Source organism: Cornus florida, unplaced genomic scaffold, assembly GCF_030987335.1.
Source record: "Cornus florida cultivar Cherokee Brave unplaced genomic scaffold, ASM3098733v1 CherokeeBrave_3.0.0_Hap2_Chr05, whole genome shotgun sequence".
Lineage (NCBI taxonomy): Eukaryota > Viridiplantae > Streptophyta > Magnoliopsida > Cornales > Cornaceae > Cornus > Cornus florida.
Window position 1 is genome coordinate 13047329 of NW_026775575.1, and position 26362 is coordinate 13073690.

The 26362-nt window shown below is 35.1% G+C and overlaps 1 protein-coding gene across 1 annotated transcript; it reads right to left on the reverse strand.

The window, feature by feature from the left end:
• Window positions 1-19935: 19935 nt before the first annotated feature.
• LOC132306121 (histone deacetylase HDT1-like) lies at window positions 19936-26081 on the reverse strand. The gene is made up of 10 exons (XM_059803363.1): window positions 25927-26081; window positions 24669-24739; window positions 24342-24556; window positions 23732-23751; window positions 23580-23633; window positions 23296-23486; window positions 21734-21790; window positions 21570-21657; window positions 20301-20403; window positions 19936-20222 (listed from the first exon to the last, which is right to left on the reverse strand). Exons 1-10 carry the CDS (start codon window positions 25946-25948, stop codon window positions 20162-20164), a joined length of 882 nt encoding a protein of 293 aa, XP_059659346.1. The 5' UTR covers window positions 25949-26081; the 3' UTR covers window positions 19936-20161.
• Between the last annotated feature and the right edge of the window lie 281 nt (window positions 26082-26362).

Below are 26362 nucleotides of genomic sequence, written 5' to 3' on the forward strand. Positions count from 1 at the left end.
TGTTTTCTGTTTGGGTTACAAATGTTCTCAAAAGTCACAACTTTTGGAGTTCAAATTACTAGTCATGTCTTTTGGATTTGAACCAGCAAACATGTCTTTTTGGATTTGAACCAACGGAAATATCTCTGTACCTATAGATGCTACGTAGGCTTTGTGGTCTATACACTAAGAGTTATGCGTCTGGTATTGTAGAGGTATTTTGCTATAAACTCAATTGTCTTGCTATAAACTCAATTGGAGTGTGCATGACAACAACAACATGCAGTTAATATGCCGATTGTGAAGGGTTATTATATGTTTCAACATACCATTACATGTTTTAGTTTGGGTTACTAACGTTGATTCGTTATATGTATACATGTATATCATGTCTTTTGAGTTGCAATCAATGGTCATGTCTTTTGGGATTAAACCAACAAGTATGTCTTTTGAATTTAAACCAATAGTCATGTCTCTCCACCGAGAGTCATGTGTTGCATGCACCTCTACTTAGTCTATCAATAAGGGTCACTAATTTAATATTTATAACATGTATAAATTTTGAAAACTTTGGATCTTATTTTGTCCCTTAAATATTAATTTCCATAAATATGTCATTTTTCTTAAGTTATCATCACTGGTTGAATGTTTTATATATTTGATGATATACATGGCATAGTCAATGATTAATTTAAAGTTTCATAGCATATAAGTTTATGAAATTATATATGTTATTGAAATTATATACATTATTATGCATATGTCTCATGTTATAAATTGTTGCATAATATGTATATGGTACTTTGATTCATTCAGGAAAATTGAATCATTTTGCAATCCTAAGCACAAATGTCGTTAAGTTTGATCAAGTGTTTAGTCACCAAAGTGGCACACTCATGAAAACTTTAATGATATTTGTAGCTAGTGACAAAATTATTATTTTGTTAAAGTTAAAGGATTGTGTTGGCGTTTAGTAAAGATGAGCAATGATCAAGCCCAAAGGTGGGTCATTGAGTTTGTCCAACCAAGCGGATTGAGATAATTAGTATAGAAGACACTACGCCCAAAGGAGTATAAGTTGTTATTGTATTTTCTATGATTAATCAGCTTCAAAGGTGAAAGTTATTTCACTAGTGGGAGACTAATATATGATAATTTCGGCCCAAAGGAAAGATAATTATATGTTATAACTCTGGAAAGTTTAGTTGACCTTCCTATCAATTAAACAGTAAATGTGTGGCTTAGTTATTCTCAAAGTCAGTGGGAGTAAAATTCATCTTTAGTGTTAAATGTGGATGACAGTGACATTATTGTACATGAGATTAAACAATTTAACTTCTCAAATATTTGAGATGAAGGTGTTGGTGAAGCCTTTTTATTGGCATTAAGTTTCACCTAAATAAATCTCGTGAAATTTTGAATTGTCACAATTAAATAACCTACTTTGATAGAGTTCTGAAAGTATTTGACATATAGAATTGTACCTATTGTAAAAGTTGAGAAATTTGGTAATCCAAGGACCAAGAAAATATCTAGAGCAAAATTAGGTACAAGGCATTTTCTACGCCTTTGGAAATCTAATGTATGCTTAGGTTTTGTATATGGTTAACTATAAAATAGCATATGATAGGCAGATATCACATTGATCCTGGTTTGGATCCACAGTAAGCGGCAAAGAAATTTATAAGGTATCTGCAAATAGTTAAAAACCATATCTTTATAGAAGTGGTAAAAACTGACTTTGCTGGTTGTCAGGACAGTATACAAATCCACTTCAAGTATTATTTTACTATTATGATAACTGATAGAAACGGAGTTTATTTGCATGTTATAAGGCCACATTTCATGCTTTATAAAATATCAGTTTTGGACTTTAAGTCAATACCGCTACAGTCTTGTATTAAAGAAACAACAAGAGTTCAAGTTGGTCTAAAATATAACCATTAATGCCTTGTTGTGAAATAGAGGATACAGAACCAGCTAGTGTCTGATTGAGCACATTGATACACAACAAAAGATTGTTGATCCCATGACTAAGGGTTTGCCGCTAATGTTGTACAGTAAGCATGCAAATTTCTCTTTGACAACATTAATTTACTTAGTTAGTGGGAGGTTGTATTTGGCTCAGGTAAAGACAATTTTATTTTGTGATCACAGTTATTATCCTCATTTATTAAATTTTTCATATTAATGCACATGTGTATGGAAAATTTGTGACTTAAGTGTCCAATTTTGAGACACGGTGTGTCCTTATTGAGACACGGTAGGACCGATGCATGGCATGAATATTGTATTGAATAAATGCACATGCAAAATATATATGACGTTGGAGTTAAGTTTGTTAATATCAGTGACCATTGGTGTCTTATATCATTGATGATATAATAACGATCTTGATCCCATATTAGTAGCCTCGAAGGTACTCCAAATTAAATGGTAGAGGTGTTTCTTATAAATATATGGATTAACTTCTGTAGTACACTCAATGATCATTTTGATCTTGAAGTGATCGAAATTAATTATTGTTAGACTAAGTGGGAGAATGTAAGCAAATAATAGTCAAACAATAATTAAATAATATTAATCATTGACCATATATGTAAGAAATGTTACACCTTTAGAATAAACAATCACATAAATATATATATATGTAATCAAGAGGTGTGTTGGTTGATAGAATCAACATACTTTTTACTCTTACAACGATTATGAAACGGTCCCAGCCCTCTATAAATATGCGGTAAAAGGGTCTGAAATCCATCATTCAGTATCGCAGTAAAGGTAAAGAGTTGAAGAACGTTTCCGCTTTAGTGTTCTCTTGAAACATAATTTCTATACCAGGTATGTCTTTCTTCTTTATCAAATTTATGCATTGGAACCATGTTTCTATTTATGTTAGAATTTTCTTACAGGAACTTGTAAAAGAGAGCCTTCCTTCTATTATCTCTAAAGACCCTCTTGAGACATGTCTTTTTGAAATATATAAAAATTATGGTTTTGACCTTAAAAGTCCCAAAAATAAAGTGAACTCTCTAATAGACTCCTTAGCTAACTTGGAAGGTGAGGAGATGGTTATTTTTGAGGAAGAGAAGAGGGATGAAGAGAAGGTGTTTCTTGATATTCCAAATGAGTCTTTGAAAGACATTGACTTGCCAATTCACAAAGGAAATGATTCTTTGAATACACTTTAAAAGCACAAAAATGAGGCAAGGCTAACCATGATTGATTTTGTTTTCAAGACCGTAGATGGAAAGAACGAAATCATCTCTTTCATTTCTTTTCAAGTCATTCTTTTGGAGGATGATTTCATTGTTGTAAGTGAGGCATCAAATGAGAAAATGAAAAAGAGGGTCAATAAGGATGTTTTATATCTGGTTTTTGATTCGTTCGACTAATGAGTCGACCAAACGTCTTGCTAGAGACGTAAAACACTAGTATTCGTAGAATTTTAAAACTCTATTCCTCCCTCATTTCTTTTAATTTTTCATTCTTGTGTACATTCTTCCATCCATTTTTCAATCTCTATTCTTGTTACCATCATTGGGGATTAGCATAGGATTTTCTGCACTTTCAGCTCAAAATTAGGCATTTAGTGCCCGTTCGATCGATCACAAGTGTACCCTGGAACGATCAAACCTCTCTGCAATCAATTCTCTGCAGATTTCAGGTCTCTGTCCATCGTTCAAACTTCCTGTTCGATCGTTCCAAGTGCACTTCGATCGATCCGGTTGTCCATGTGATCGATCTCGCTTCCATACTTAGAAAAAATTTCGAAGCTCTGCAACTTTCATGCCTCTGTCCCATCATGCGAGTATATGATCAATCCAAGTCAGGATCGATCACAAATTTGCCCCTTTGACTTTTTGACTTTTTCCTCTTTCTATTTTTTTATTTTTTCGTTTTCTTTTACTTTTGTCATTTTCTTTTATTTTATTTAGTTACTTTTCTCTTGTGATTAAGAAAAAAAAAAAAAAAAAATTATTTCTTTGCATTCTTTATTTCCTTTCATTTTTACTCCTTGCATTTTTATTTACTTGTATTTTTATTTTTGTTTGTGTACATATTTGTTTTTTCTAAAAAATAAAAAAACACCAAAAACAATCTTTCAAAATAGCATTCCGTCTTGCTAGAGACGTTAAACTTAGCACCCACATGACACATTGTGTCTTTTATTTCTTATATAGTACATGTTCATTTTCATTTTTATTTCTTTATTTTTCTTGCATTCTATTTCATTGTACATACTTTCATAAAAAGAAAAATATAAAAACTTTTCACCATTGTGCCCTTATACATAATTATGCTACTTTCATATTTTCTATTAGGCTTGATCTCGTATCTCTCTTTCATCTTGTGTTATATTGCCTTAGAATGCATGATTTGATTATTACTAGTGTGGTTATTCAAATAGGTTGTTGATTCCAAGTTTGGGGGAGACCCTTTTCATATTGGATTATTGCCTGGCTTCATACTTTCGCCAACACGGTATACTCTTTCCATCTTTTCCATTGTTCTCATTGCACGTTGAGGACAATGTGCGGTTTAAGTTTGGAGGTAAGGTGATTTTGTTGCATTCTACCTAAGTTTGAGACTTAATTACATAATTGAGATCTGGGATCTATTTAAGCTATGATTTTGATCTTTTGAAGATCATGATACTTAAAATTTAAAAATTGCTTGACTTGAGAGTCCAATACTCCTTGTATGCTTTGTGGATGCCATTTAGGAGTAGATTTTTTTGGAAGATTGATATCTTGCTTGCACTTGTGGTTTACATCATCTTGATTTTGTGATTATTTTGAGATTCACTGTAGGATTCTACACTAGCACAGGGGCACACTAGCATTCATTTGTGGGGTACATGCTTTATTGACTATTGATTTGGTTATATCCCAATTAAACTAGTAGTGCATTGAAAACTTTCATTCTTGATAAAGGTGGATAACAAACTCTTTTCACTAAGTAATCGGGATTCTAGCCTCATCAAGCACTGAATTTCTCACGCCGAAAGGTGAAGAGCCCAAACTCTAGGTTAATAACTTGACAAAAAAAAAAAAAAAAAAAAAAAAAAAAAAAAAAAAAAAAAAAGAAGAAGTGAGAACTTCTCCCAAAAGGTGATAAATGGGAAATGATTAGATGGAAGTTGTTTTGATTTATAACCTAGTTGATTTGAGCTTGTAAGTCCTTAGGGGTGTTTAAACACCAAATGCCCTAAAGTGGTCCGGTTTGGGAGTCATTGACCTAACGTTTGACCTTATGAATCGCTAGAAAGCTTAATAAATCAACACATTGCACTATACTTCCATCTTTGATCCTTAGGGTTAAAAAAAAAAAAAAAAAGAACCGAGTGGAAAGAATAAGTGCACCTAGTTGAATAAAACTTTAATAAAAGGTTCATTCTTTATCTTGATGATCTGTACTAGATTTGTGTGCTACCTTGAGACCGAATGTGATCATTTCTTTGATTAGCTTATATGGCAACATATTTGATGCCGATTCACTTAAAAAGGATTCTAGAGTTGTTTTGATTTGCATGATTATTTTCTTGATGTGTGGAGGACCATACTTGCTTGCATGTTATTGAGATTTTAGGAGATTACTTGGAAATGGTTGAAAAATTATATACTTAAGGTAGTTTTCTTCCAATACTTGTTTGGAATATTGGTGCCTCTTTAGTGAGAAAGAGCTTAATGTTTGTGAGTATCATTTCTGGAAACCCTCACGAGACTTCACTTGTCCACTAGGGATAACTTAGGGGTTTAAAAGGTTTGTTGCATGTGCTAACTGCAATCGTGATCCCTACGAAAGTGGCGTTATCCATTTATTTCTTTCTAGTTCATAGTTGTTTAATTGTTCATTTCTTTATTTACTTTGTAGTTCATTGCTAGGGACTAGCAATATTTAAGTTTAGGGGTGTGATAAGCGCTGAAAAGTGCGCATTTGAATCCTTTAATCTTGAGTATTCTAGGACCTTATTCTATCTTATTTTCCCGTTTTAGTACTAATTTATGTTTTTGTCTATTTTTAGGTCAATAAGGTTCAAACGAGCTAATTTCGGTCCATTAAGGCCTTTTTGGAGTCAAACTAAGTCTTGGTGAGAAGCTGGAGCAAAAGGAGGCTGATGCTAAAAACTACCAAGTTGGATCGATCGAACCCTGATCGATCACACCATACCTTGAACGATCACACTCTTGGTTGGATCGATCAAACTGTTCGCAAAAATTATAAAAAAGCAGATCTAAAGCTCATTTGAAACCAACTCGGGCTGTGCTGGAAAGGGGAGATCCTAGGGCCGAGTTCTTACATTTTTGGGCTCTAAAAGCCTTGTATATAAGAGGGATTGAACTATTTTTGTTAGAAGATTCATATTCATTACATTGTAATTTCTATATTTTCATTAGTTTCTCTCTTTAGAAAGTTAGAGATTAGGGTTAGAAGAAAATAAGCAAGTGGAGGCACATCTCAAGAACACATCTCTAGATCCACATACTCTCTATCTCTAGAGCTTTAAAGAAAAAGAAGAAGAAGATGGAGCAATGTTTAGAGCTTGCCCTTAAGGGCTTCATGACCACATCCACCTCCTCCATGATTGGCTAGATCTACACTTAGGGCTTGGATGAGCCCTAAGTTTTGTGTAATCTAAACCCTTGTATTTCTATTTTTGGTGATTTATATATATATATATTGTTGTGATTAGTGGTTAGCCTTGTGATTATTGATTCAATTCTTCCTAGTGATTCTCTACTTTAATTACATGTTGTCTTATATGTGATTATTTGGGAATTGATCTCTACACTAGATTCTTTATGTTGGTTGCATATCTATGTGTGATTAATTAAGGATTTAGTGATGGCTAAGCATGGTTTTCATTGAATCGGTTTGTAAATTAATTTGATAGATTATGCTTACACTTGATGGGTTGTTTTACAATTTAATTCATGCTTGTAGGTAGGTAGACAATCTTTGTTTGGTTTGATACTCCACATTTATTATTACAAATTCTATGATGTGTGCTCTCATTAGATACATTTGTTAATTAATTGATGGATTATGCCTTTGTCTTGGTGGGTTGTTCTACACTTAGTTTACTTATTGGTTAGGTAGACAATTCACTCTTGCATTAGATAGTTCACACTTTTACATGCAAATTGTGTTTATGTTTGTGGCCACATCTAGATTGCAATAATGTATTCCCTATTAATGGAAAGCAAGTGGTTAATTGCATGAGCTTAGTGGTGATTCCAACACCCTAAGAGACCTCTCTTCATATCTCTTAAATCCTGATGAGCGTTGAAAAGTGCGCATTTAAACCCCTTAAGCTTAGGCATTCTAGTGCATTTATCTATCTTACTTTACCATTTTAAATTGATTTCGTATTATTTCCATTTTCAGGCACTTATCCCGAAAATATGCTAACTCAACCAAATAAGAACAGAAATGAAGCAATTCTGGGATGAATCAAAGAAAGGAGCCAAGTGGAAGCAAAAAGAAGAAAAATGTGGAAATCAACATCTTCGATCGATCTTAGATCAAGGTTCGATCAATCCAACATGATCGATCTCAGCACTTCAAGATGGATCAGAGCCATGATGACATTTTCAGAGATCTCAAAAGTTCGATCGATCCAACATCATTCTTCGATCGATCGAACTACCTTGTCCTTATCCAAATGATTGATCTTATCTAGTTGTACCACCCTACCAACCATTTTTATCATTTTCCCAAAAATATCTTCAAAATATCTCAGATTTGTTTTTATCCAAAAAGCGCCGCCATCGAGGATCGATCCAACTTCAGTTCGATAGATTTCAGCCATGTTCGATCGATCCAAGTCCAAGGTTCGATCGATCGAACTTCCTCCAGTGCGAAAAAGTTAAATTTCCAGCTCACAAAAAGTTGTCATTTTTCCAATCATGGGGGAATATTTGTTGTACGATCCCAACTTATTTTGGGTGTCATTTGACCTACCTATATAAGGATAAGGATTACTTTTTACATCATATCACATCATATCATATCATACCTTATAGAACTCTTGGAGAGGAAGCTTAGAAGAGGAGGAGGCTAGAAACACCATTGGAGACTCTTAATCAACCAAGGCGCAAATCTCTACCATGGAGTTAGCCCTTAAGGGTTGGAGAAGCACTACCATGAGCGGCTAGACATCCTTTTGGGGCTAGAGTTGGCCCCAAGCATGTTTTCTACATCTTGATTTTGTGTATTATTGAGGGATTAGTGTTGTAATATATGTTTTGGCACTTTTATATATATAGATCTTGTTTATTCAATGATTTATGTGGTTTAATGCTTTCAATTAATCATTTCATTCTATCCATATGTCTATGTATGCTAAAATAGATGTTCATATGTTTGTCTCTATTTCTTATGTTATTGATGCATGTCTATATGTATTAATGCCATAGATCTAGAAATTGTCAAAACATTGTACTTAATGGAATGCTCTTGTAATTTTCTTGATGGTTCATGCTCATTTCTTGATGGATTGTGCCTCTCCCTTAGCTTAATTAGTTTAATTTCATGTTATTAGCTTAATTGTAGTATAGTAGTAGCATAGTTATTAGATGGGAGGACAATCCATGCTTATTGTTTGATGTTCCATACTTTTGAATGCAAGTAGCATATGTCTCTAACCTTGTGATGTATTTGGCTTACGAGCTTAATGAAAGGATTAATGACTTGTTATACATATTGTATTTTTCACATGCTATTTAGACAATATATACTTAATTGTTAGATATATTGTGCTTTTCACATGTTGCTTAGACAATATATACTTAATTGGTCACCCTTGCTAATTGAATCAACCAAGCACACACATACATCAATATTGTAACACACATTTCCCTCATTAGTCACTTGTTAAGGGTGTAGAAAAGTATTGTTTGGTGGTGACCTCTAGACCCCAAGATCTCTCTCTTACTTACTCTTTATTGCATTCAATTATTTAGTTTGATTTGCTCTCTAGTTTAATCAACCAACCAACTATTTGTTTGATCACTCGACCTACTAACCCTAATAGTGATTCCACAACCAAATTCGACTCCAATCCCTTGGGACGATCCCTACTCACCCTAACTATATTTTTAGTGAAGGTAGTAGTGGCTTTTTATAAATGTAAAACTTGGCCATCGCCTTAATGCACACACTTTCTAAGCTTATGGTGTAGTGACGACGAAGCCACCACCAAATCCCTATCTCTCACTAGTTTACTTTAATTACATTTTAATTAATTGCATCTTAGTGTAATCAAACAAACAACCATCCTTTGCAATCTTTTGATACGCTAGAATCGAAGTTAAATTCCAACACGTATAATCCCTGCGGACGATCCCTACTCGCTATACTTCATTAGTTGTAGTAGTGGTTTTTATAAATGTAAATTTGACTAGAAAGGCTTCCGAAACCACATTCATATTTTGACATTGCGAAACGACCTCTCGCATTAAAAAGTTTGTTTTCTAAACACTTAGAAAGGGGCTCGTCAAGAGAGATCGAGTTTTCTGGGATTGGTTAGATCTGGGTTTTGCAAAGGTGGGGGTGATTTCTGGTAGGTGTAGGTGATAGATGGCTTGTAAAGAGAGATTTTTTTTTTCTCTCTGTTGGTCTCTGCAAGGAAGGCTTCGGCGGTGACTATTCTTCTTGAGTTAGATGAGGTGCTCAGACCAGGAGGGTAATTGGGTCATTTAATTATTTTGATATTTTATAATTAAAATTAATAAAATAGTGAAGGGTAATGTTGACTTTTCACATGTTTTAAAGCTCTGTTTGGCTTGTAAATCTCATCAGGGGGTGTCTTTGTCCTAAAATAGACTAAATTTCATCTGTGTGTCCTTCTGGCAAACCTCAAAGAGTGTTAGTGTACTTTACCCTAAAAATAATATGTGTATCCTAAACAAATCTACTAGTAAAAACTCTATAAAAAATTAGCAAATATATTGGATTGCAGCCTATGAAGCACCGACACGGCTATTATAAGTGGTGTGCCAGTGTCGGACACGTGTCCGACACGAACACGCGTGTCAGAGGCTCGGACACGTGTTTGACACTTCCAAATCATGTCCTGTATTTTTTAATTAATCGAATACGGCCGGACACTGATTGGACACACTGGAAGAGTCACCGGACACCGATTAGACACGCCTGAAGACACGCTTGAGATGGAGAGGAAGAAGATGAAGAAGTAGCTAGAGAGAAAAAAAGAAAAAGAGAAACCAGCCAAAATACTGTAGAAAAGATCAAAATCGATCATTAACCTAGGTATTATATATATATATATATATATATATATATATATATATTAAAAACGAGAAAAAAAAAATATTGGGAGAGAAATATTTTCTTTGTATATTTCTCGTATATCAAAGAATTATACAGAACCTATATTAATAGGTGATACATAGTGTAAGAAAAGGAAACAAAAATAACTAATGATTCTAATCTAAAGTCAACTCTCCTATTTTGTACATAATTAACTATTTACAGCTAGAAGTCAACTCTCCTATTTTGTATATAATTAATTATTTACAGCTAGAAAATCCCTAAGGATCCGGCAATATCTCAGAGCCAAATAACTACTTTTTTCAACACTCCCCCTCGAGCTGGATTGAAGATGTCTTCCATTGCCAGCTTGCCAACCAAATAGTCGATTAAACCATTCTCTTTTGTGTAGTCTCTTTGTGAGTATATCTGCAATTTGCTCCGTAGTTGGGACATATATGGCATGCAGATTAAACCATTCTCAATCTTTTCTTTAATAAAATGATTATCAACTTCCACATGTTTCGTTCTATCATGAAGAACAGGATTGTGGGCAATCGAGATTGCTGCCTTGTTGTCGCAGTATACTCTTATAGGTGAGGTACTCAATATTCTTAAGTCATTTAGCAATCTTCTGATCCACAGAACTTCACAAATCCCATGAGCAACTGATCTAAACTCAGCTTCAACACTACTTCTAGCCACCACGTTTTGTTTTTTACTGCGCCAAGTAACCAAGTTTCCTCCAACAACGGTGTAGTAGCCAGAAGTTCATTTTCGATCAGTAACGCTCCCAACGCAGTCTGCATCAGTGTAGACTTCAATTTGTAAGTGTCCCTATCTCCTGAATAGGAAGCCTTAACCAGTAGTTCCCTTTAGATACCTCAGGACTCTGTATACCGCCTTGAAGTGTTCTTGTCCTGGTAAGTTCATGAATTGGCTCACTCTGCTTACTGCAAAATCTATGTCAGAATGAGTATAGGATAAATAGATAAGTCTTCCAACAAGTCTCTGAAACTGTTCAATATTCACCACATCCTCCTTTCTTATGGGCTATAGTTTTTGGTTGGGCTCGGTTGGAGTCTCTGCTGCTTTACATCCAAGTAAGCATGTTTCACTCAACAAATCAAGTACATAATTGCATTGAGTGACATAAATACCTTCCTTAGATCTGGCAAATTCCATGCCGAGGAAATATTTCAATGCTCCCAAATCTTTAGCGAGACCCTCCTTTAATCTTTCCAATTCAATACTATCATCACCTGTAAAAATTATGTCATCTACATAAACAATCAAGATAACAATTTTACCTTCTCTTGAGTGCTTATAGAACATGGTATGATCTGCTTGACTCTGACAGTAACTATAGTTCTTTACAGCTTTCCCAAATCGTTCGAACCATGCTCTTGGAGACTGTTTGAGACCGTACAATGATTTCTTCAGCTTGCAAACTTTGCCTTCTCCAAATCTCTTTTCAAATCCTGGAGGTAAGTTCATGTAGACTTCTTCTTCTAAATCTCCATTCAAGAAGGCATTTTTAATGTCTAACTAGTGCAAGGGCCAATTGGAATTTACAGCCAAGGATAACAAAACTCGTATTGAGTTTATTTTGGCTACTGGAGTAAAGGTTTATTGGTAGTCAATTCCAAAGGTTTGTGTAAACCCTTTCGCTACAAGCCTTGCCTTATACGTCTCTACGCTACCTCAGCCTTGCATTTTATTGTAAACACCCATTTGTACCTTACAATCTTCTTATCCCTTGGTATTGAAACTACTTCCAAAGTACCATTTTTCCTCAAAGCATTCATCTCTTCCATAACTGCTAACTTCCAATTCGGATCATCTAGAGCTTCCTTGATGGTTCTTCGCACAAACAGGTTAGATATTTTAGAAGTAAATGCTTTATGGCTATTGGAGGGTCTGTGATAGGATAGATAGTTGGTAATGGGGTGTTTGATGCATTCTCGGGTTTTTTTCCTAATGGCTATAAGAATGTCAAGATCTGTGGGAATTGGTTTCGGTAAGGCAGTAGGAGGGACAGAATCGGAGGTTGAAATAGATGAAAATGATGAAGGAGTTGTGATAGGAATAAAAATTGGAAGGAGAATGGGATTAGAATTACCTGAACTACCCAGAGGACCTTCACTTGGAGATTCTGATTGACCTTGTGGTTGGATGATCTGTTGGTCTTTATTTCCTTGCCGATTTTTTTCCCGAGTATAAACCATCAGCTCAGGTTTAGTTTGATCTTCCTATAGTATTTCTCCCCCTGTTTGTGATTTTTCTGCATTTGGCAAACCTTGACTTCGAACTTCATTTTCAATATCTTTAACAAGTTATTTTTGTAAGTCAGAAAAATAGTGTCAGAGAGAATGGGATTCAGTAAAGGGATTATAGTCTCCCAAAAATTGTCGTCTTCCCTTTCTCTCTCCCCCTGAAGATAATTTTTGCTAAAAAAGGATTGATTTTCAAGAAATTGAACATCCATACTCACATAAAATTTTTTCGTTTGTGGATTATAGCATTTATATCCTCTTTTATTTGGAGCATAACCTATAAAGACATATTTTTCAGCTCTTAGGTCAAGTTTAGAGCGAAACGTGCTAGATATATGAACAAAAACAATGCAGCCAAAAAATTTCAATGGTAAATCTGAGTTAATTCTACATTCGGGAAAGGTTTATTTGAAATAATCTAAGGGTGTGACATATTTAAGAACACGGGTAGGCATCCTATTAATTAAATAGGATGTTGTTGAAATAGCCTCTCCCCATATATATTTTGGCACATGCATAGAAAAAATCATGGCACGAGCTACCTCAAGTAAATGTTTGTTTTTTCTTTCTACAATTTTGTTTTGTTGAGGAGTATCACGATAAGTAGATTGATGTAAAATACTATTTTCCTTTAAAAAAACTTCCCAAATGTTCATTGAAATACTCAATTCCATTATCCTAGCGTAGTATACTAATTTTTTACTGAAATTGGTTTTCGAGCATTTTGTAAAAATCTTTAAACAGTTTTTCAACTTTAGATTTCACATTCATCAAATAAACCCAGCAAAATTGAGTGTGATCATCTATGAAAGCTACAAACCATTTTTTTCCAGACCTCGTGGTAACCTTAAAGGGTCCCCACACATCATTATGAATCAAGTAGAAAGGTTTTGACCACGATATGGTTTTGAAAAATAAGTAGTTCAATGACTCTTAGATAAATGACAATTCTCACATTGAAAGGAAGAACAATCCAAATTTTTAAACAAACTAGGAAACAAATGTTTTAGATAAGGAAAACTATGATGTCCTAGTCTCAGATGCCAAAGCATTATTTGTTCACGAGTAGAAATTGAACTAATACTACTATTAAAGCCATGAGCTATTTTATTACTGGAAAAATTGTCATTGAAGTAGTAAAGACCATTGATCATCTTAGCATTGCCAATCGTCCTCCCCAAGTTCTGGTCCTGAAATTCACAATAAGAATCAAAAAAGATAACACGACAGTTAGAGTCTTTAGATAATTTGCTGACAGATAACAAATTGCAAGCCAATTTTGGAACATAAAGGACAGAATTCAGAATTATATTTTCTGAGATTTTTATTTGGACTTGGAGAAGGGACCTGTTTCAGCTTCGTTTGCCAAAGGGAATGAATAATTAGCTCTGTCGCCCAGTTTGCTGCTTTTCCAGTTTGTTGGTTTTCCATGAATTTTCCAACCGGTTTCTCGGGTATGACGTGGCCTATTATAGAAATCACACCACACCCGAGGCCTGTCATCCTACCTTCTCTGATTAGTGGCAAATACCTTGTTCGCACTTGCATCAAATGCAACCAAGGCTGAGTTCTCGACAGGTGCAGCAGCTCCTTTTTTGTCTGAGCATGACATTTAGGCGGCTTTCTTCACGTCTAACTTCAGCGAAGACTTCACCAATTGAGGGCAAAAGCTGTCAGCCAATTATTCGCCCCCTAACTTCGTCGAATTAAATGTTTAGAGTTACAAAAAAACTTATAAATTAGATTATTCTCTACCATCCTTTTGTTATGATCACAATTTTCTGGCAATTTCCACTTGTAGTCATTAAACAGGTCCAAATCTTGCCATAGCCACTTCAAAGAATTGAAATACTTGGTGACGTTGTCCTCTCCTTATCAAATTTTACCACGTTTTAGTGTCAACTCAAAGATGTGGGACTAATTTCCTAAATCAGAATACATCTGATTAACATTGTCCCAAAGTTCCTTGGCTGTCAGATAACACATGTAATTACAGCTGATATCTTCCTCCATGGAATTTACGAGTCAAGTCATGACCATGGAATTTTCCGCATCCCAGGTTGAATACGCTGATTCTTTTTTTTTCGGTGCCTTCTTATCTCCTGTCAGGTAACCAATCTTTCCCCGTCCACGGATGTACATCTGGAAAGACTGAGACCAACGCAAGAAGTTATCACCATTTAATCGAATATTGATAATTTGGATAGAATGTGAATCAGAGTTGAAAGCATGGGTTACATGAGTTTTTGATGTGGAAGTGGAAGAAATGGAATCAAATGAAATTTCTGACATGGTGAAGGACGGCTGGAAGAAGAAAAAATAGTTTGTGTAAGAGTCAGAGATTAAGTCTCTTCTCTGATACCATAAAAACGAGAAGAAAAAATATTAGGAGAGAAATATTTTCTTTATATATTTCTCGTATATCAAAGAATTATACAGAACCTATATTAATAGGTGATACATACTGTAAGAAGAGGAAACAAAAATAACTACTGATTCTAATCTAAAGTCAACTATCCTATTTTGTACATAATTAACTATTTACAGCTAGAGTCAACTCTCCTATTTTGTATATAATTAACTATTTACAGCTAGAAAATCCCTAAGGATCCGGCAATATCTCAGAGCCAAATAACTACTTTTTTTAACATATATATATATAACTAAATTGATTTATAGGTTTACATATACATATATCCAAAGCATATGAATATATCCATTCATCTTGATCTAAAAAATGAAGATCGGCCAGCAGAGAAAGAAAAGCACAGAGACGTGTTGTGAATCTCAACGAAATGATGGTGATGTGGAAAAAAAGACGGGGATATCAGATAAGTACCAATCTTATCTCTACTTGTTTGGCTACAAGGATTATGTTATTCCATTGTTGGATATAAAAAGTTACTATATATATATATATATATATTAGTAAGGATTTTGTTATCATTTCTTGATATAAAGAGTTGCTATATATTATATATATTTGTTTTTATTGGATCTTTATGGAGCCTATTTTAAATGTATTATATTTATTAATATAAAATATTAAGTAAAAATTAATTAATTTATATATATTAAAATTATATTATTATTTTATTGTCGTATCCTAGCTGTGTCGGTGTCCTATTTTTTTAAAAGTTGTCGTGTCGCCGTGTCCGTGTCGTGTTGTACTTGTGTCTTGTGTCGGTGTCCGTGCTTCATATATTGCAGCGTTTTCACTGGAGTTTTAAAAGTATTGCAAGTTTGAATAGTATAGCCTATTGCAATCGAAGAGGATGGCGTTTTATTTTACTGAGATGTATCCCCGGTTAGTAACCATTTTTCAAGAGTCCAATACCGTTGCACAACTCCATAAACCAGCCGTTCGATCAATTTTCACCAATATTCATCCGAGTCCGTTACACCGCAACCGCAACCGATACATTGCAATTGAGAAGAAATCGTTAGAACTGGAGAACCAGTCCAAACCAAACCGGTACTTCGATTCGGTTTCTTAATGATTCTGTTTTGATTCTAAAATTGAGGAACCAATTACACTTTCAGCCTTAGCTATTCAGTCTTGCATATTGGCATTATTTTTTTTTTTTTTTTTTATCTACAATATATATTCAAAAAGTAAAGAACCATAGTCTGAAACCGAACCGGTTCAATGTATCAATGGTTAACAGTTCGGTTCAATTCCAAATTAGCATGGAATTTGACCGTTTGCACCCATGGTCTATACGCTCCTCTCTCTAAGGCTTTGTTTGGATACATAGGAGAGAAAAGAAAATAAATGATGGGATTAGTTATGAGATAAATGAAATGAAATGAAATGATAGCAATAATCTCTATTTATGCTTGGATAGAAATGAAATGATAGTATTCTTGTTTGGATATAGATTGGAGAAAGAAGAGAAATGATAACAACCAAATTACTATCATATCCCTTTTAATAAAAGGAATATGAGTGAAATAATAATTTTCTCTTTTTAATTATTGATGGCAGTTTCGGAATTATGAAAATATTACTTAAACACTATCATTTCTTTCCCTATCTTCTCATTTTTAGAGATATAGGAAATGAGTGATAACTATCCCTAGGGGTGAGCAAATAATCCGTCAATGCGTCAATCCGGTCCGAACCAATCCAATCCATGTGGTTCGGTTCGGTTTTCAGATCTCATGGTTCAGTAATGGTTTGGAAAATTTGCAATCCGGTATTCACAATTCAGTTAACGGATTGGCCCCTGAAAAAATCGATCTGAACCGTTAACCGATTCGAACTGAACCGTTAGTCAATCCGAACCGTGAATAATATATATATATATATATATATATATATATATATATATATATATCCAATATTGAATATACAGTATACTTATTGCCTTATTTCTTTTTTCTTTTTCTTTTCTTTTTTTTAATTCATTATTCTAACCATAGCTCCCAAACAACTCATTACTCTGATCTGGCATCTCATTTCATTAGCTGCGCCTCTCTCGCCTCTTCTCTCCACCCACTTCTCTCTTCACCCTTTTCTCTAGACTCTAGTTATCTTCGTCTCTATGACAGTCTTCACTCTTCACCTCTGTTTTTGTTCACTCTTCGCCTCCCAATCTCTCACCTCTTAATCTATCACCTCTCAATCCATCGTTCACCAGATTCGAAGCAACGACGACCTCTGCGTATCGAAGCAACGGCGACCTCTTCGATCGGATCTACCTCTTTTCTAGTTAGTTCACAAAATTTTTGCATGGATCTTTTTATTCTCCTTTTCTCTGACCATTTTTTGTAAATAACATCAATATTTTCTATTAATCACCATAGCATAGTGATGGATCTTCTTATTCTGGAAGACGACGCCGTCGACGGCCATCCCATGGCTGAATTGTAACTGTGTGGCTTCGAGCTCCACTGTGTACGCCATCACGGAGGGTTCTCGTATCTGTTCGATGAACGACGCCGATCTCTCAGGTCGCTGGAGTGAGATTTTGCCCAGTGCTAGTAGACCTTCAGTTTATTTTCCTTTATCAAGACAGGGAATCCATTGCCCTAACCTTTCCGAAGATGTAAAGTTAAAGTTTTTCATTGGAAAATAAACCCATATGAAACTCTATCTCGGATTGAGAAGATGTTTTGCTTTTGCTGAAATTTTGATTCTTTGTGATTTTTTTTCTTTTAGGGTTTCCTTGCTGCCATGGACTCTTCTTTTTCCCTGTAAATATCATTGATTTTGTATTCATATTTTTTCTAAAAAAAATGAACAAGATTGACAAAGCCAAATCAGCCCAATCCGCAGAAACCGATCCAATCCGATCCGTTACTTCACGAATCGGTTCGGTTCAAATTGAAGGCCCTCACAGATCGGTTCGGTTTCAATTTTTGCCAATCCGTGAGGACTGGTTCGGCTTGATCTTTATCCCCAAACCGAATCGATCTGAACCATGATCAAGCCTAACTAATCCCTCCCTATCTCTTCTTATCATTTCTTTTTCTCTCCTTTTAAACCACCCAAACACTCTTAAGCCCTATCATTTATTTTTATTTTTTTCCCAATCCCTCCAAATCATCCACACTTAAGCCCTATCCTTTATTTATTTTTTCCCTATCCCTCCAAATCATTTGAATGCATGCTACGTTTTGTGTACAGGAATGGAATGGAATACAAGTGAGAATCATTATTTGGTTATAAATATGAAATGTATGGAAATGGAATGTTAATAACCAGTCTAGTGTTTGGTTTGACTAATTTAAAATTTAGAATGGAATAAATTTCTAATTGAATTCTCCAAAATATCCCTTAGTAACAAATAAATTAAATTAAATTAACAAAATGATATTCTCTAATAATTTTTTAAAAATAAATGGTGGCAATGGCAGTGGTGGATGGTGGAAATCGGTAGTAGTGTAGGTGGTGGTGTTGGAAGGCAGCGATGGTGGCAATGGTGGAAATTGGTGGCAACAGTGGTGGTGAAAGGTGGCAATGGTGTTGGTGGAAGGCGGTAGCAGTAATGTGGTGATTGTGGTGGAAGGAGATAGTGGTGTGATTATGGTAACGGTGGAAGGCAGTGGAAGTGGTGGTGGTGGTGGTGGAAGGTGGTGATTATGGTGGTGGTGGTGGTGGTGGAAGGTGGTGATTATGGTGGTGGTGGTGGAAGGCGGCGGTGGTGGTGGCGATGGCGATGGTGTTGGTGAAAGGTGGTGGAGGTAGCGGTGGCGGTGGCAGTGGAGGTGGTGGAAGGTGGTGGTGGTGGTGGTGGTGGTGGTGATGGAAGGTGGTAGAAAACGATAGCTGTAGTGGAAGGCGATGGCAGCGGCGTTAGTGGTTGTGGAAGGTGGCGGCGGTGGCGGTGGCGGTGGCGGTGGCGGTGGTGGTAGCGGTAGCGGTGGCGGTGGTGGAAGGCGTCGGTGGTGGGGTAGGGTTGTGGCGGTGGTGGTAATAAAAGGCAGTAGCAGTGGTGGAAGGTGGTGGCGGTAGCGGTTGTGGCAAACGGTGGCGATTGTGGCAAACGGTGGTGAAAGGCGGTGGCGGTGGCGGTGGTGGAAAGTGGTGGGCAATGGTGAAAGCCGATGGTGGTGGAAGGCAGTGGTAGTGGTGGTGAAAGGCAAAGATGATTGTGATAGAAGGTAATGGTGGTTTTTGGATTTGAAATATGAAGGTGTTTTGAGAAATCGATTTTTTAAAATAAATTACTTGGAAATGAAATAATCATTCTATAAGTTTAGTAGTTGTGGAACGAATTTTTAATTCCCAAGAATGAAATTCATTCTAATGGAATAATTATTCCCACTTTAAGTTGCATACCAAACAAAGAAATGGTTAGAATGGGCATTTCATTCTATTCTATTCTTGCACACCAAACGTAACATTAAGAGATGAACAATAGAATGTGTATACATATTTTTTTTTCTTTGCACGTATATCAACCCTGCTTCACAACACACGCACTATTTAAGTATGGAGCGCAGTTCAAAAATAAAACCTCAAGAACTTACCTCTCGCATAACGCACTATTTAAGTATGGAGCGCAGTTCAAAAATAAAACCTCAAGAACTTACCTCTCGCATCCATATCAACACTGCGTCCCAATTATAGTTTCACAAATTGTTATGCATGATACCTTCATTATTTTAATGATGAACAAATTATTTACCTTGTGAAGAGAATTATAACATGAATAATTGACCAAAAGATGGTCTATAGCCGGATAATAGTTTCCAACCAACATAATACTAGTCTTACCGTTTGTTTACACAATGCAGCAGACAATGACACAAACATCATTTCCAGTGGCATTGGCAAAGGTAAAGAGATCATCTCACTAATTTATCACATTAATACTAATATCTAAGACTTGCAAACAATACAGTAACCTACTATTCAACACCAACAAAAATTCATCACAACCCACCATCCACCTAGAAAACAAACTCCATGAGCCTCAATAAAGCTTTGACAATATAAAAAATTCATTCACTCGTGAAAGCAGAATGTACTTAAATCCATTTAACTAATAGAATCTTTCAAAACCCAAAACTCTTAAATCGGGGATACACGAGTCTACTGATGAAAGACTTTGAAATGCCAACTCCAATACAGCATACAGCTCTCCGTCCCTGTAATTCACCTTTCAGCCCGAACAACTCTATTTGCCACCATGCTTGGCCTTTGTATGAGATTGTAGAGCACCATCAGAGTTAAATGTCCTGTTAAAAATTAAAAATGTTAGTCTTAGCTAGTTCAAGTTGTTGAAACAAAACAAGCTTCCAGTTAAGAGGACGAACTTGCTACAAGTGTTGCAGGAGACTTGGCCACCAGATTTAGCCGGAGCTTTCCCAGCCTGCTTTGAAGGGTAAGGAGTCGCTGTGTGTGCACCCTTCTTGCCACCTATTCCAAAAGAATGAAAAATAAAATTGACCGTCCAAAGTTTTAAAATGACACCCAAATAAGTCTCTCCATTCGGAGTGAAACAATGTGAACCATAATCATTTCCAAATAGGCTGTACATAGACAAATAATACTATATATTTCAGGTACAATCATTAACGTATGCAACAAACGCCACATATCCCCTTATCCCTCTCATCATATTATCATATTTTATCCGCTTAACCCTCATATTTCGCCATTAACGGTTATTGCACTAGATGGAAATACACAGGCAGACTTTATAATGTGCTACAAAATCAGGGTTCCATGTTTTAGAACATAATCTTTTAGTGACATAACAATTAAGCTCATAAAGTTGATCCTGACAAATAAATCTCTCTAATAAACAGACATGGCACTGAAAAAAGGGAAACATGAGTTGAGACAGGAAACAAACAAAAAGGGTAGAAATTTTTCTTTCCTTTCTTTTCCCTTTTTTTTTTTTTTTTCTTTCTTGTGCAAAGTTGGATCTAGACAAATAAAAAACAAAAAATTATATATATTGCTTTAATAAAATGGGGTAATACAGCAAATTGGGTCAAGAAATATTGAAAGATACAAACATAGCATGAGTTGAGATAAAAACAATCAGAAAGGAGGTTCATGATTTCAAGGCAAATAATGCATTCAACTTGTTAACAAGGACAACATAACAGAGAGATAAACAAAAAGGAACAGATAGAGGGAGAGAGAATTCAGCCAAGAAACAAAATAGCATACACTAATGCTTGCCATCTTTTAAGTATTGAGTAATCCAAAAGAAAAAACAATTTCACAGACTGACATATTGTATTTTAAGAATGAGTTGAGATGTCATTATCATCAGTTCCAAATATTAGAAAGGATCCTGACTTCAATTTCTGAAAACACTCCAAAAAGACGGATGCTTCTGGATGTTTTCATTGTCAAGTCATTATATAAGAAACCAACACTGATCCAACTTATCATAGTTATAACATTATCATCAACCAAAATTTCAAATCGTGACTGCATAATGAAGGCCCACAGATAATTCTTGTAGGTGACAGCATCTCAAACTAAGGAACATTGTTTTTATAAATACGATGTTTTGAAACAAAGTGCATCTGCAAAATGTCATTAAGCAAAAAGATAAAGCAGACCACCTGATTTTTGAGGCGAAGCCAACTTTGCTTTTTTAGTAGTAGGTGTCTTCGTCGCAGATTCAATCACTCTTTTCTTCCCTGAGCCAACCTTCAAATTGATCATTAAAAAAATAAGGTAAGTAGTGAGTAATCGGGCGGCCACAAACTAACAATTTCCTACTTACCATTGCCTTCGGTGTTGCCTCATCATCACTGCTTCCATCTAAATCATCAAGCATTTCCTGAGCAACAAATCATGTAAATCAAAAAAGATAAGCACATGAACCATCAAACAAGCTAATAGAGAAATCAAAACAAGAATTAAGCATGCAATTCTTCGGACACCACAACGAAACCACATTCAAATTTCTCACACCAGCTATGAAGTCCAATGTACTCCTAAAACATTTGCATGATCTATATCTATATCTATAGTTATTAAAGGCCCAAGGTGCACTAAGGCACCAAAGTCTCCTGGAGCCTGAGTGCAAGGCCCAACATATGGAATGAGCCTAATCAAAGTAAGTCACATGTATAATAGAAATGAATATGAAATTTAAGTTCAAAAAAATTAAAATATGCAACACAAATTAATCAATATCAAAACAAAGAAAAAAATCAATATTTTTCAGTTTGAAGATGAATTCAATTAAATCAAGTTACATTTAAAACAATTCAAGTATTGAAACATAACTAATTAATCCTTTTAACAATCACATTTGACATGTGAACTCAGAAGACCAAGTAAATCAATGCGCATAAATCCATTTCAATAAGCATATTTATTAACTAAATAAAATGCCATTAAAAATGTACAACAAAAGGCAATAATCATGTAAATTTTTAGAATAACCTATATTACTATTAAGATTCAATACAACCACTAGTTGCAGTTATCGTAGCTAGTCAACAATAAAATTGAACAGTATGATCTATCAAAGAATACGACCTTGATAGGATGTAGTGTTTAAATTCATGGCTGTTTAATATTAATATATATATATATGAAGGATTAAAAAAACAATAACGCTAATTTTCCAGCCTGGGGCCTGCAAAAAAGCATGAGACTGTAGTAGGTCGACAACCCTAGGGCTTTTTTGGTACCTAGGCACACCTTTAACAACTTGAGACATATCAACTCATTTTTATACAATTTTTGTTCCTTCTAATCAAATGAACTTCAATGTAAAGTTGCAACAACTGGAACATAAAGCAAAGAGGTCCAAATAGACGATGTAAGATCCCATGATTACCAAAAAACATCATTCCTCAGTAATAATTTTCCTAAATGCATTTTAGCACTTCCATAAATAAATAAAAATTCCACTGTTCTGCAATAATTGGTACCTGTAATGTTATGGGAAAAAATGCAAATGTAGGTCCAACTTCAATGACGTGATAATATTAAAGTCGATGATCCTAAACCTAAACCAAGAGGCTACAAAATATCAATTTGTTATTATAGAAATTAATTTCCAACTAAATATATTCTTCCCAAGCCCAAGTTCTGATCTCTAAATCATTCCCCTTGTATGAATCCCTAACTTGTCGTCTCAAGGTAAGATAGCGTAATTTCAATCATTAAAAGATAATATGACCTCAACTTTCATAAGTAATTATAACTAGAAAATTCTATTCCCTAGGCAAAGAGATACCAAATACAACTTAAAGATTTTAACATTTGCAATACACAAACTCACAATATAATTTATCTGACTTCTTCAATCATATATAAACAAATAGTTACCTCATCTTCGTCCGAATCTGAGATCTCATCCTCATCATCATCATCTTCCTCATCCTCATCCTCATCATCATCATCATCATTCTCATTGCCTTTGCTCGGCTCCACAAGCATCACCTTTGGCTTTGAAGAAGATTCAGGCTTTGAAGCACTAGCTTTACTTGTTTCAGGCTTCACTTTCTCAACTTTAGGCACTAGTTTCCACAACGATCCAATGAAAGAGACATGTTTAGACATTGAAGTTACCAATAACTAACATATAATCCCATGTTGAATACAAGATTTACCATTTTCAATGACCTTTATCACTTCATCCTCTTCTTCTGAGGAAAATTCTGAATCTGATAATTGGACAACTTAATTAGAGACATCAATTATTTAAATAAACAAAAAAGAAAAATTAAGCCTTTACAGTGAAAAAAAACTTATCTACACTCACCAGAGAAACCTTCACTATCAGTGGAGATGACAAGACAACAAATAGTCAAGGAAATATAAACTGAAACTCAAAGACATGCACAGAATCACTACATACATAACACAAAAATAACATGCATTGATAGAAGTTGCAGGTCATTGTTTTTTTTTTTCCTGGTTGGTACTCACACACACTTGTCTCTTATGAGACTTGAACCCCTGACCTCCCTTTGGGAAGTAAGAGGCTGATACTTCTAGGCGACAAACCAGAGAAGAAACATGTTAACATAACATTTAAACAATTTCTGTCAAGATTCACAACTTCTCTATTTAGAAAATAAATCATGTCTATTTAAATCTATGAATTACAATTGCAAACAAATGCAATCCAAATTGTATCACAAGAGGGCCTCTCTAACTAGAAATTACAAGGGAACAAGTCAATAAGTTGAAATTCCAGAATAGGATCTACCTAGAGATTACCAGGCATTTACCACCACCTTCATTTTGAAGTTGAGGCCATGAAACAAAACCACATTTCTAAAATACTGATAGCAAAGAGCATTCAAACAAGCAATGAACATTTAACTGCATAAACATTGAACATGACCAACAATGAAAGTGAAGGATATGTAGAGGAACTGTCAACTTTGTATCCACTGAAGTAGACACTGCCATTTTTCCAGTCATGCGATAACTCAAATTCCTTATCAAACACCAAGTCAAATGTTATTTGAGGGAAACGCTCAGCTGAAAGGTTCGCCAAAATTAGCTTCTGGCCACCAACATTCACACGGAGGGGAACAAATATATTTCCCTTGTCCTTCTTTCCTTCACCCAGAGCAGCCTGGAAAACAAAAACAATCCAAACGTTTTACCATAGAAAACAACATGCAAGTGAATGTTATAAATTTAATCAACATCAACTTCACCAATAACACAGGAACAATTATTGAGACCTGTGAAATATGTATGAGTTTTTCTCCCTCGGGTATGACCTTAAGGGACTCTCCAGCTTTAACTTCAACACCTGAAAATAACATGAAGATGATATGGCAATACAGTGATATAATAGCAAATTACTATTCCCAAAACAACTGGTCGTATTTGTTGCATTGAATGAAAATCCAGATCCAAAACATTTGTTACATGTCATAATATAGAATTGTCCTAATGGCTAATGATGTGGACAAATAAAGAACATGTAAGCTCCAGAAGCATTTTACATTCATGGATAGATAGCAATCCAACATAGCATTTGCTTAAACAATTAAAAACATGTGATACTGAGGAACACAAGGAATGATATATTTGCATGATTTGTACGTCTGTATAACTGGGTGCACTTCTTTAATATGTATATTAGACATGCATGAGGGTTTGTAAGAAGCAAATAATCACAAGGTCTTAGCATGAATCAGACAAGTCATTGAAACTTATAGAGTTGTTAATAGATCAATCTTAGAATGAAAGCTTACAAACATTTTCTAGTAAAAATCCAAGGACAAACTTAAGAACATTTTGAGAACATCAATAGCTGATAAGCTTCAATCAAACACAAAACCACACACTAACACACTTGTGTACATAAACACTGAACCCAAATCAAACAGGGCCACAAAAGTAACAACCCTCTGTTTGGTTGCTGAGAAAATGATATAAATAAACTAAGTCTCGTGGTTTCTGTTCTCTTATTGGGTGTCCAAAAGAGAGTGAAAAACCCTAGACCCAAATTTCACACTCTTATTTTTCCTATATTTTATAGGCAAACAAGCAAGCAAAGCATAACATACACCATTAAAAAAATCTGGAATCACCAAAAGAAGGCACATACAGGAAACCGCACACTAATAAATTGTAAGGCTTAAAGCTAAAAAACATAGGTACATAAACACTGAACCCAAATTAAATGGGGCCAAAAAAGTAACAACCTTCTGTTTGGTTGCTGAGAAAATGATGTGTAGAAACTTGAAGTCTCGTGGTTTCTGTTCTCTTATTGGGTGAAAAACCCTAGACCCAATTTCATACCCTTTATTTTTCCTATATTCTATCAGCAAACAAGCAAGCAAAGCATAACGTACACCATTAAAACAATCAGGAATCACCAAAAGAGAGCACATACAGTAACAACTGATGAAAATCAAAACGTAAGTTTAAAACCCTAAGAGAGAGAGAGAGAAACGGTATAAACAGAACAGATTCTAAGATGAAGCTTACCCCAGAACTCCATTGACACCATTGTTAACAGATATATGTGGAGAGAGAGAGAGAGAGCAGTGCGAGAGGCAGTGAGTAGGAAGAAATGCTATGAATCAGGCAGAGAGTGGAATGTTTGAAGTGCTTTTATATCGAAGTTGCCGCCTGGTTAGGGTTTTGAGATAAATCTTTTGATTGATCGGAGCTTACTGGACCTGGGCCTAGACCTTATCTGGGCTCAAGACCCATCTGTGAGTTGTGGGTTGACCATTTTTTATTTCTCTATCGTTCTTCAACTTACTTGCATTATAATTAGGTAAATTACACTTACATGTAAAATTTGGTTTAATTACACAGAGATTGATAATGTCCGTAATAATACACCGTTCTTCCATCAAGTTAAAATTATTATTAGCCCGGGGCCTAGCAGTGATGGTAAGGTGTTGGCTTGGGTCAT

Bases quoted from the DNA above. Each gene is read 5' to 3' on its own strand.
- LOC132306121 (XM_059803363.1), bottom strand. From the start codon at position 25,948: ATGGTGTCAATGGAGTTCTGGG. The intron at 24,557-24,668 runs GTCTCAATAATT...TTTGTTTTCCAG, and splicing joins AACTCATACATATTTCACAG to GCTGCTCTGGGTGAAGGAAA. The intron at 21,658-21,733 runs GTAAGTAGGAAA...ATCAATTTGAAG, and splicing joins AGGCAACACCGAAGGCAATG to GTTGGCTCAGGGAAGAAAAG.